At 34.3% G+C, this 13129-nt stretch overlaps 1 protein-coding gene across 1 annotated transcript in view; it reads right to left on the bottom strand.

Moving 5' to 3' along the window:
* Window positions 1–2240: 2240 nt before the first annotated feature.
* The window catches only part of LOC129800834 (uncharacterized), a 55199-nt gene continuing 44310 nt past the window's right edge, over window positions 2241–13129 (bottom strand). Inside the window, exons 3-7 of the mRNA XM_055845509.1 lie at window positions 9409–9479; window positions 7484–7788; window positions 5250–5367; window positions 3035–3302; window positions 2241–2974 (exon numbers count right to left, since the gene is read on the bottom strand). Coding sequence (XP_055701484.1) covers window positions 3045–3302; window positions 5250–5367; window positions 7484–7788; window positions 9409–9477 — 750 coding nt within the window. The 5' untranslated portion in view covers window positions 9478–9479 and the 3' untranslated portion in view covers window positions 2241–2974; window positions 3035–3044. The remainder of the gene's footprint in view (window positions 2975–3034; window positions 3303–5249; window positions 5368–7483; window positions 7789–9408; window positions 9480–13129) is intronic.

Below are 13129 nucleotides of genomic sequence, written 5' to 3'. Positions count from 1 at the left end.
AGTTTTAATAAGTTTAAAAATTGATTTTCGATTCTTATTTCTCACAAGGATAATTAACAATTTTTAACTGCAGAAAATATTCTTCCGAAACCTTCTCAAAGCTCAAAATTGTGCGCATTAAACTTCTGCTACGCCATGGTAAATGCATTTTCTTTAATCTTCTATTTCTGACCACCATAAAATACTGTCCCAAGTGTTCCAGGGAAGTGCAAAACAATAAATAAAATTGATTATGATAAGGCTTATATGGTGTGAAATATTGAGGTTAATTTTGTTTAACCATAAATATTTCTGGGGTTACAGGATGGGAAAAAATAGAGGGTGTTTTAGTACCATCATTGAAAGTTACTCTTAATACGGCGTATTGAGTCAATTAACAATAAAAATCACGGTGATAGCGCTATCTTGAGTCCCAGGAGGATGTGGGTGATATTAAAAAAGGCTTTCCTACTGTCACATTATATTGCGCGCCCAAATATATGACTATATTTAGCTTGAGGGTGGGATTAAGCGTCCACCCACCGTTCAAGCTCAGCACGCATCATTAAATTCAAGCCAAATTTAGTGTCCGTTCGCATTAACCTTCCCTCTTACCCATATATCAGACGGATTCATGAGCAAATCTTGTGGCTATTTGGTAAAGTCCTTTGAGCAGATTTGGAGTGGAATTCTTTAAAAAATCAATAAATCCAAACTTTAAATTTGTATAAAAAATTTGATTTCTTGGGAGAGTTATAAATAATAGAAAAAATAGCTTTAGTTTATACATTTCTTATTTAAATTTTTTATAAAAGTAAGGTTAATATCAACCTAACCTTAAAAGTTTTTATAACAATTAATAAAAAAAATACCCAGAACTTGTTTTTGTATGAGTTATACTACAGAAGTGACTATAAGGCATAAGGTAAAACGCTTAGTTGCCCTATGGCAAGTCGCGAGAAAGACGTACACACGACAACTTTTGGATAAAATCATATTCCTGGATAAAAAATTTTCAACTGAATAAAAGCTGAAATCCATAAAAAAGATTTGTGAATTATTCTTTTACTAGCAGTGGAAAAACTAAATTTCTAAAGATAAGCTTGACTTTTGCTGGATAACGTAGTTGATAATTTTACATGTATACAATTTTTTCTTAGATAAATTGAATTAGGTTCAATAAAACTAATAAAGCTAAAGCTAATTTATATTTTGTCAGAAATTTATAAGGTTTGTTAAAAGAATAGAACACTATACATATTTTTTAAATAAATCTTTTAACGAGTTATCAAGGGATTGAATTCTCTATCCATATTGTTCATTCTAAGGTATAGGTGCTCTATTCTAGCTTCAAGTGTCTTTTGGGTGAAAGTGCTTCTGCATTAATTTTTTTATCTTTATTCTTTTCCATTTATTGAGGCAAAAAAGGGATAAATTTGAAAGCTTACTCAATCCTAAGATAATTGTGACTAAAGTTTTATCCTGGTAGCTTCAATAAGTGATACGGATAAAGAATTGAATCTTTGGATAAATATTTTGAGTTGAATTAAACTTTATTATCCATTAATTTCTCTTATAAATATCTTTGTAGCTTGAAGTGAGACATTTCTGGTTTGAAATTACACTTGGATAACAAATTAGGATACATGCAGATCCTAAATAAAATAAGCAAAACTTCTTAAGTAAATCACGGAACTAAATATTATTCAAAAACAAAATTTTATATGCTTCTACATCTCTATTACATTTATGATAAATCTTTGTTTTCCTTATCCAAGTTTCTTTTTTCGATTCTTAACCTTTAAGCAAGTCTTTATCCAAAGTAAGTTTTTTTGATAGGTTAACCCTGTTGTTCTAGATTGGACTGTTATATTCTTGATCATTTCTGGAAAGTGTTCGGAGTCGATTCCGAGAAGTTTTATGCAATATACTTTATATATTTATGCAAGATCCTAAATTTGCTTCGACTAACTATATTCAGGTTTCTCCTGACTGTAGCGCCTCCTTATAAGAGCTTGCAAATCTGTTTAATTTTAAATGATCATAATTACTGACGAAAAATGTGTTTATCCAATTTATCAAACATAATTATCCAAATCCTAACTTCAAATTGCTTTTTATCTGTGTGAAAACATTTCACTTGGTGATTTTGAAAATTCCCAGGAATTTTATTAATTTTATTCTCGTTTTACTGATCAAAGAGGAAGAGCTTTGAGGAATCTATGAATGAGATTAATCGTGAATTGATGCGAATGTTTATCTTTTCTTTTTTTTCAAATGCGTGATTTGTAAGCAACGGCCGCTGGAATCCCTTCAGTGATTCCTAATTAATTCGTATGAAACTTTTTTCTTCGTGTGATTTTAATTATTGGTGATTTATCTACGAGCTACATTGTTTAGCGATGATACACATACGAGTTTGGTGGATTTTTGAGAATGAAAAATGAGTGAAAATTAGTGTGATTGATGAGCATGCTACACGCTCTATAAGTTTGATATTTTTTGCTTGCCTCTATCCCTCGAATTTGTCCACGAAAATCAGTCCGATTAATTTACAAATACACGCACTCACACGCTTTTTGCTTTCTCCTTTCGCAAACATAACCCTTTTTCATATTAGCTTTTCTTTTTTTAAATAAAAAGTCCTCAGCAATTAGTTTCACAAATAACAGCATTCTCACAATCATCGATGGGAAATTCGCGAGCACAAAATAAATATGTGCAGAATGATGATGATTCACATTGATAGTTTATAACAATTTTAATGCCTAACAACTTTAGTTTCTGCTGTGCTCAAAACACCTCAGGAGGATTTTTTTTTTCAATAACGCGCCTAGAAATCCTCCTCGAAACCAATCGCGAAACTTATTAAATATTTACAGCACAATTATCCTTAATTTTTTTTTTGGTTGAAAATTTTGAATGTATGGTGCGTTGATCCTGCCAGCTGGGCACTCAGCAATTAACGTTGCAGGAGTTCATCTCCCTGGATATCCTGTGGGAGACAATTGAAGCATAAGTATTGGTTTTATTGGGAGATGGAAGAATGGAGGACCTCTTGGGAATTATGTCACAGCTACAGGGCTACAGTGTCCCTCGTCGTCGACACTCAAATCGCTCACGGACTCGCTATTCGAGAGCTCCTCACAGCCACCTGAAGTGCAATACTTGTCCGGGCAGTCGCCACCCGTCCACATAGTCCCATCTCCTGGGGGTTGGCTATCCCCGGGCGCCCTGTTGAGCGTATCCTCGGGGTATCCGTAGTCCACCCTGAACGAATGGTCCGAGTACGTATCGGAGTCATCACAGTCGAAATAGCGGCTCTGGAAACAGTAAAAAAGCACAGGTACATTAGCCTTCCAGCTCTAAAGAAGTTTATCTACTCAGAGTTGATAGGACCTTAACTGAGAGATGTCGATAAACCCTAATATTATTAATTATTAAATTAATTTTTATCTGTGGAGGAAAAGTTTGCTGAGGAATTTATCCTTAAGCCGGATTCACATGATGAAAAGTTGCATAAGAAATTTTACTCCAAAGTTTTCAATTTAATTCTCAACTGTTCTCAATTGCATTTGAATCAAGTGCGCGCGCAACAAAAATCAGCTGTCAAATCAATTGTGCGGCGCACGGAAGCAGTTTTATTTGTTTTCTTGTGTAAAAATTCACAAAGGAAAGAAAAGTATCTTAAATATGGGCCAGGAAGTATTCCAAGTCTGCTCTTGTGAGTGATAATCAAGGTGGTAAATGGGTACACTGTGCAGAACGTGCAGAAAGACTGAATTTTGAAATGTGTCATGATTTGACCAGTGCAGTATTGTTCTGAGAGTTATCCAGCATTCCGGGAGACTTCGAAGCAGCAGAAAGTTGTATAGGAGCGCCACTTCAACTCCATCAACAGAAATGTGATGATTGTCCTCAAGAATTCAAGACCTGAAGTGTCCAAAATTGATCTTGGCTTGGAAGGGAGATTTTGTGGTCTTAGCATTGTATCCGGAGGAAATTACCTGAGCCGCAGAACCTAGAGAGGATCTCTTTTCAATTGTGTTAACAAGTAAGAGAAATTACGATCATTCTTTAGTATTGATTTGACAGCTGATTTTTGTTGCACACGCACTTGATTCAAATGCAATTGAGAACAGTTGAGAATTAAATTGAGAATTAAAATCATCTTTATGAAAAATTTCTATGCAAAAGTGCATAAGCCTCAGCCAATCAGATTGCTCTATTTAGGTTTATGTATTTTTTCTTATGCACTTTTTCATCATGTGAATAAGGCCTTAAAGGAATTTATTTGTTGGACTGAAAAGTTGAGAATTTATATCTGAACTCCAGGGGTAGCCTATATAATGGGACATTACTGCCTTACGCTCGATGTCAGTGCAAACAGTGGAAGAATTTCCCAGAAATCCCCTGAACTCTTATCAGAGCGAGGGAATAATCTGACAAGATTCGGATTATTGTATTGTATTTATATAGTATTTATTTTTGCTAACATTGTGTCTACAATAGCCTCTCCATACCATGGGTCCGCCGTCGACTTAGTATTGGTGACCAGCCTTCAAAGCCAAACGGCGGAAATGGTTATTCTCTGTCTCTGGCTTCGGCTTTTCAGCTATTTGGAGCAGAAACAGTGCAGTGACAAACATATTTTGTAGTCAGTAATGTAGGGTACAATAGGGTATCCTACCGATGACGTAAACGTCAGAAAGTCTTATTTTTTCTTTAATGGTTTGTTTATGAGATTATCAGAGCGATGCGACTTTATTTTCGTATTATGGTGTCTACACACTAGAAGCTATTTTCGTCAAAAATGGTCTTTTTTTAAAAATTCTGGCGTTTCTGTCTACAAGGATAGGGGAAATTTTCTTTAAAAAGGCATTTTTTAAAGAAATTTTTACTAGTGTGTAGAGGTCATTAGACTAATGTACGAGATCTGTAAAGTTGCATCGCTCTTTAAGTCTCCCTGCAATTTTTCAAAATCCCTTGAGTGTGTCTCTGCTAAAATAAAAAAAAATCTGAGAACTATCTGAAAAACGGCTCATCTGTCTCAATTATAATCAAAGCAATGATTAATTTGCATTCTGATTATTTTTTAGCTCAAATGCGTCTCGTCAAACCTTCGGGTCTGTACAGGGCTTTAGTCAATTTATCCTCACATTTTTTTTGTTTTTTTTTTATATTTCACTACCAATTAATCTTAAACTCTCTTCTACATTTTACCAAAGTCTCTCAACTCAATCACCCAAATAGCTTTTTTCTCACTTTACCTGACAATCCATACACCTGCAATTGTCACTCAATGTGCAGGAGAGTCCGAGCATTTGAGCAGCTTCACGATACAGTTCTGTGCTCGATTTTCGATTGGATTTCCTCCATCGGCTAGAACTGCAAGAGAGACAATTAAAATATGTATCTGACCCTTCTGGTTATTTGCAATTCATTCTGCTGGACACGCATATACATTTTGGCCATTCGAGGGATGAAATAATAATTTTGGCAGGTGGAACGTTGAACTAAAATGTTGGATGGTTTGTGCAGCTGGGGTAAGCCGCACTAGAAATTTTGCCGAATAGAAATTTGCGATATTTTGCATATTATCCTATTTCAGCACAACCGTATAGGTCAAATTTAATTATAGATTCGAATATGGTGTTGACAAAGGGTAGTGCATATGGGGAAATCCGTGGCAATTTCCTGGGAAAGTGGTTGTGGATCCTGGGATAGGTTGTAAAAGCTTCATAAAGTCTAAAAAAAATTAATTAAGGCTCGGTATAGCCTGGAGTAATCAAGAAATTTAGGAACTTTACCAACTTTACGAAAACAAATTACGAAAAATATATCCTAATAACTAGATAAGGGCTTCACTGTTTCCTAGAAATTCAAAAAATTTTAACGAAAAATTGTCAACATTTTGTCATTTATTCTTCAAAGATCTTGTAAAACTTGATAATTTAACCCATTCAGTCAATGTACCAGAAATACTTGAGATAGAATGTTCATATTTTGGGATTAGTTTCCTACAGATTAGTTGATGATTTTTTTGAAAAGAAAAAAAATATATTTCTTATGGGGGCGCGGGGAGCTTCTGTCAAACACGCGTCTTAACGGTCACTGAATTTAAATGCTGTGCATTAATTCATTACAAACTCCATTGGCTTAGATAGAGTACCAATCCAAGAACACAACTTGGCAACTAGAATTCAAATCAGGAAAGAGGAAAGAGGGCAAATTTAACAAATTCGACGGGATGTCGAATTTACCGTCTGCCATTTTGAGCAAAAATTTTGCATGACCTTCCGCGAAGCAAGAAAACAATAACAAAATGTATTTCCATCTCTATCAGACTATTTTTCCCAAGTAATTGAAGAATTAAAGTTACTAAAAATCCATTCACGACAGCAATTCTGTTAAAAATTGCCTAGAAATATATAATCTAAAATCACTCAATTTGCGTATGATGTATAATACCATGGTAAGGAATGGGTTAATGAAAACTTCGCTAAACTCGAGAAATTCGAGGAATTTTGGCGACAAATAGAATAAAATTGAGAATATTGAAAACTTTTGCGAAACCCAAAAAACGCGAAAAAATCAAGGAATTTTGGCAAAAAAAATCTGGCGATTATTTTTTGAATATCTCGGCGAAACTCGGAAAATCTGATGAAAATTTTACAGAACTTAATAAATTTCAGAAATTTGAACGAAAAATTGAATAAATTTTAAAATAAATACTTTAAGAAACTTAAAAAATTCAAGAAATTTTGACGAAAAAATTTCAAAAATTTAGTGATTATTTCTTCAAGGATATTGCAAAACTGAAAAGTAATAAAAAATTCTATTAAATACAGGAAAGTGAAGATATTTTGGCAATAAATTCAAATATTTTGCAAAATTGAAGGAAACCAAGAGGTAACTCAAAAGCAATCAGATTCGTTCGAGTTCCAGGATTTTTGGAAATAATAATAATAATTTATTGATTGATGCCCAGGTTATATAATATAAGAAAGAGGACTATACAATAAGTAAATAATAATAATAAGTAAATAATACACAGGTTTCCTGAGCTCCATGTGGATTTGCTATTTAAGTTTATAATTCTCTGTGTTCTCTGAAAAATATATGAGTTCCCCGAAAAAAAAGGATTTTCTAAGTTTCCTTATACGGGTTCCCTGAGAATTCTTTTAAACAGGTTCTCTGAAAAATGGTATGCATTCCCTGTGGGTTTCTTGTGAGTTCCCTGAAAAAATGGGTTTCACGAGTTCCCTAAAATATGTTTGGATTCCCTAGGATCTCTAGGTCCTTATGGGTTTCCTAGCCAGATTGGCCCGAGTCACGCTACCGAAATGAATTACCCCTTGAAGGAAGCCAAAATAAACTTTCAAGAAGCTTTCATAAACTTTTCTCAAAACGCCCTGATAAAGTTTTGCGAAACCCAAGAAACAAAAACTCTTTGTCAATGAGTAATGAGAATGAATTGCCCCTTGCAATATTGGTTTTTCACCTGCTCTGTCCACTGCTTGTGGTTGAGAGATCTTCGACACTGTTCTTCTTCAGTTTCTCATCCTCGAGGAACTTCCAGAACTTGCTCTTCTTCGCCGCAATGTTGGAGGACTTGAAGATGGAAGTTTTCTTGGCAGCTTTGACCGTTGGAGGTTCCTCGGTTTCCGTGGAGATCCTCATGTGGCCAGGAAGTTGAGGGTAGGACGTTGGGGTAGTGGCTGGAGGCTGTGGAGATGTCTGTGGTGTCTTTGATGAATTTAGGGCTCTTCCAGCCGGTGATCCGAATAGGTTTATCATGTCGTACTCCTGCAAAGTGAACAAATACAAATTGGTATATGATTGCTGGACAAATCCCAAATGTTGTTGAGCAAATTGCGATGGGAATTGAATGCACAATAAATACACTCAGAGAAATTACAAGCTAAATCCTCTCAGAACTCTCTCAAAATTAATATCACAATTCATACATTCTGGATCTCAAGCAATTACTCTGGAGTCTCTTCTAAAGTTATAAACATGTGTGGAGAGTAACTTGATAAGTTTATAAAGATGATGTTGCTCGTAGGAACTTTTCAATAGACTGCAACTTGCGTGGTTGAGTGCTAGGGTGGAACCATGAACCCCCCAACTTATTGCAAATGCCATGAGTAACTTGGGAGGGAATTTAGAGAATGTCTACTCGAGAAAGACAAACACATACATTTCTTGGTATAGCGCAATTACTGAACTATGAGTGGTTCCCCAACATTCCTATCCCTATGTTGCAACTTGTCGTCGGACACTTCTTGTACAAAAACCCTCACTTTTTGCATGTTTAACACTTGAAAGTGTTCTATTTATTGAAATTTTACGCTTTGAAGATATTATTAGTGGTTGGGACTAAAATTTATTGGAGGTTTGCGGAATTATGGTGATATTCCTATGAAAAATGAACACGTTTTTTATTACTTTACTGTTTTAAAGTGCTTCTACATTATTGACATTATTGATTTTGGAACGCAGCGAGGAACATGGGAAAAACAGTCAAGACAGGAACCAACACAAAGAAAAGTCGATAATGCAGAAGCACTTGGGAACAGTAGAGTGTGCTAAAATACGTTCATTTTTCAAATAGAATAGCACCATTACTTATGTGAAAAATACAAATAGCAAATAACAAAATTCAAAGTGATGCTTCCAGGAATTGGAATAGTTTCTAGTAATATCCATTAACATTTACGAAAAATTTTACAAAATAGTTTTTCTGTGTGTTAAAACTGATTAAAAGCCATTGATCTTAAATTTTCAAAGCCCTTGCTTTCCTGAAATAGGCTGCTTTATCTAAGTTTTGCTCATACAGTAGAGTCTCTCAAATTCGAACGACGTTTGGATTCAAAATCTCAATTGTGAGGTTATGTTAAAAAATTCGTATTCTGGATAAATGAAAATCATATTTATGTGCTTCTTCCTGAATGTATACATACATTATGATCATATAAAATGAAAAGAAAGTATGTTACCACTAAGATTTGAGAGAAAGTACGGGAATTTGATTCAAAGTACAATTTAATCTCACAAAAATTTCGTTAGTTTTGAAAAAATCGTTCGAATTTGGGAGGTGACAAATGTCAAAAATACCCCCCGAGCGTTCGAATTTAGAAGACTCTACTGTAATTTCCTTTTTCAAATTTTCCCCAAACAATTTCAAACAATTTGGGAGTATTTTTTGCGAGTCCCCACCTCAAGACATGTTCCCAGCGACAAGGACGTTTTCCTATATGAAAATTGGTCACAAGAGGAATTTTCTTGGAGCATTCCTGTGACATGTTTGTGAAAGTTTTGATCGATGTGGCACCAATGATGGGTCAGAATGTATTGTGATGTGTTGATGGAATGGAGTTAATTGAAATTTCCATTATGATGAGGATACTTGAGGGATATACTCACCCCATAGTGATAGCTGCTGTTGAGGACATAAATCGCGTTTTTATTGCACTGAAGAAACATGTCATCCATCTCTGAAATTGGAAATAACACAAGACTGTGTACTTTGTAAGGCAATTTTCGATATTACATAATTTCATGCATAATTTCTTGACATTTTTCTTGAAAAAAAAAAAAAGAAATGTATTGGATGCGTGGGGTTCCCTCATGACACATTACACACGCATCCGGAGGCTCATATTCAATATTCCCACCCCCCTGTCCCGTGGTATTTTATTAATATTAATATTTATTGTCGCAAAACATCCTGCACGTCCCCCTCGTACAGCCAATTCATCGTTAAAGGGAGCTTTCAAGCTCCACGCACGAATGAGGATTTTATCTCGGGATGTATTTGATGAATTCACTGCGATAAAAACTCAGTTTAATTCAAATTTTCCTCACAATTACACCACAAATCTCTCTTTAGAGCATTAGGGAAGGTTTAGGAAAATCCGTTGAGTTTGAATATTGACACTGTTGACAGAGATTGATTGTGTCAATATTAGAATTGACAGAATTGGTCGTTGATGAATTTTCAACGAACATAAACTCAATTAATTTCACAAAATTTATTCAAATTTCACTTAGGGGAATGTAGGCATGGTTCGCACAGAGTGAGCCTTCAAACAATGCGAATTTTCTCTTTGTTTGCAAAGAGCTGACTTACCATTTCTCATCTTGTTTCATGAGCTTAATAGTTATCTATCTTATGGCTAAGAAATGACGAACTAGCTACCAAATAAAGAGAAACATTGCGTTGTTTGAAGGCAACTCTGTGCGAACCATGCCAACGTTCCCCTAATTGACAGAGATTTATAATGTCATATTTTGAATTGACACAATTGTCCGTTAGTAAATAATTGGAAATATGAAGTTAAATTTTATTAACCGTACCATTTAAATTTTGAATTAATGACAAACATTTACAGTGCGTCAATATTTGAATTTGTGTGAATGACCGTTAATGAGTTTTCCTTCCAGAAAAGCCAAGTCAATTAATTTAAATGGATATAAAAATTCACTTGAGAAGCTTAAGTGCTGACCCAATTGACATAAATTCATAGTGTCAATATTTGAATTGACACAAATGACCGTTGAGGAGCTTTCTCTCCATAAAATTCAATTAAATTCAGCTAATTGCAGAAGCAGCACCTTAAACTTATTGATTTTCCTTTCTGCTGTGTAGAAATTTTGAGAAACACCCCCAAAAGTTTCTTGAGAATGATTTTGGGGATGGGATATAATCAATGTTAATTTTTCAATTAAATTCAATCAGCATCGAAATGAAAGACACAAGAATGGTATGTCATTAGGAGTGAATTCAATGGACTATTTTTCATCCAAAGCACGTGAAGGGAGGTACCAGTGTGCTCCATCATTCCACTGGTAAATTAAGCTCTGAACGCCCCAAATTAAACATCACACAGACGATTATCTCCCCGAGAATTCTCTGGGAGAAAGGTGTATACCGAGCATTCCTTTTCACTGTTAAACCGCATAAACTAATAATGTTACCTCCTCCATCTCCCCCTGATTCTCTAATTAATTAAAGTCTCGTTAATTTTGCTGGGTGTCTGTATGCGCCTCAATGGCCCACGGCTCCACATACGATGCTCCAATGGCACCCTCGAGACTACAAGACCGAATTAACGGACTAAAATGACTTGGAGATTATTCATTCCGACCAGGATAGACTCCTCTAGGTTGCGTTCCCTTTTCGAAAGTTCTGCAGCGCCTCTGGGGATGTTTTTGTTTCAATTTTGTGGCTCTTTGAATCAACTTGAAAGAGAGAAGAGTGTGTAAAATCCCTTAGCTTTGAGACACTAACAAATTTAGTCTGTATATTCTCCGAAAACCTGAAGGCAGATCGATAGATTTTGTGTTTTATTGATGTTTGGGAGACGTAGAAACCCCAAAGATGAACAAATATCGAAAAATTAACAATTTAAACAATAACTTTCAGTAAATCCTATTTTTAGGGCACTATGTATGGAACTTTTTGAATAGGCTCCACCAGCTCCACCCAAAATAATATTAGGCCACGCCTCCTTCAGGAATTATTTGTGCTTTTATTGTTTACTAAGACAATGCAGGAATTATATCGAATTTATAACCGCTAAAGCAATTTATGTTTTTGTTTCTTAAATAATAAATTTAAAGGGCAAACAACAGACTAAAATTTATACTTTGTCTTTTCAATATTTACAAATTATTCACAATTTCACATGGAAGGCAGAAAATATTGGAATATTTTTCTAAACATTCGCTATCTTCGAGAAAAAATAATAATGTTTACTAGGTTTACGTAGATAGATATCGTAGACTTATAACAAGTTTAAACGTTAGTTTCCAAAAAAAAATTCTATTTGCAGGAAATCTAACTGCACGAAGAAAATTTTACTCTTAAAAGAAAGTTTTAGTGTCCGAGGGAAATTTTACTGCTCCTAGAGAATTTTACAATACGCAGGACATGTCACTCTTCACAAGACATTTTACTATTTGAAGGAAATTTTTACTTTTAATAAGAAATTTTAATGTTCTCAGAAAATTTTAGTGTTCCCAATAAATTTTATGGTTTGTAGGAAATTTTACTGTTCTAGGGAAATTTAATTGTACCCAGAAAATTGAACTACACACGGGAAATTTCAGTTTTTGCAGGAAATTTTACTATTGCTAAGAAAATTTACAGTCCCCAAGATATTTTAGAGTTTTCGGGAAATTTTACTCTGCGCAGGATATTTTACTGTTCTCAGGAAACTTAATTCTTCCCAGAAAATTGAACTACACACAGGAAATTTCAGTTTTTGCAAGAAATTTTACTATTGCCAAGAAAATTTACAGTTTCCAAGATATTTTAGAGCTTTTGGAAAATTTTAAACTGCGCAGGAAATTTTACTGTTCATGGAAAATTTTAATGTTCCCAGAAAATTGTACTATACACCGGAAATTTTACTATTCGAAGAAAATTTCACTCTTCCTAGGATATTTTACTTATATCAGGAAGTTTACTGTTCCCAGACAATTTTATTGTTGTCAGGAAATTTTACTGTTGCCAAGAAATTTTTACTCAAAATTTTTTTTTGTTTAAATACACTCTCTTTGTAAAAGAGTGGGCGTATTTAAATTACTGAGCGGCACTGTATTTACTTATATTACTATTATAACGTGGTACTTTTTTTTTTAAATAAACCTTTCGACTTATTTTAAACAAATGCAATGGAGTTGCGAATAATACTTATCGGCTTGAATGGGTACATTAATATGGGCGTTGCTTTACTCTTTAGTGGTGGAGTTTGTTTTTGAGTTAGGGGCGTGGCCTAAAATTCTTATAAATATTTGAATATAATTCTCGGGTATAATAAAATAATAGGATTGTAAGGCTCGTTCTTTTGTGTAAAGATATCACTGCTTAAAATCGCTTTCCATGAATGTGATAACTTGTTAAAAATATTTGTACTAATAGCCATACCGGCATACAGCCAAGTTCTTCAAATTCAAACGAAACGGACCTTTAAATATTAAATATTTTTTTGGAGCTTATCAAAATTGATCGGTTAAAAAGAATTATCCTACTTTATTGCTTCCTGGATTCTTTGGAGAAAGAAAAATCCCTAGAATTGCCCCACTTACATTTGGAGTTTAAATAAAAATCAAATATTTTTTTCGAATATCAAACTTAAGA

Source organism: Phlebotomus papatasi, chromosome 2 (genome assembly GCF_024763615.1).
Source record: "Phlebotomus papatasi isolate M1 chromosome 2, Ppap_2.1, whole genome shotgun sequence".
Taxonomy (NCBI): domain Eukaryota; kingdom Metazoa; phylum Arthropoda; class Insecta; order Diptera; family Psychodidae; genus Phlebotomus; species Phlebotomus papatasi.
The sequence above is the reverse complement of the archived record's forward strand: the minus strand, read 5'-3'. Positions and strand labels throughout refer to the sequence as shown.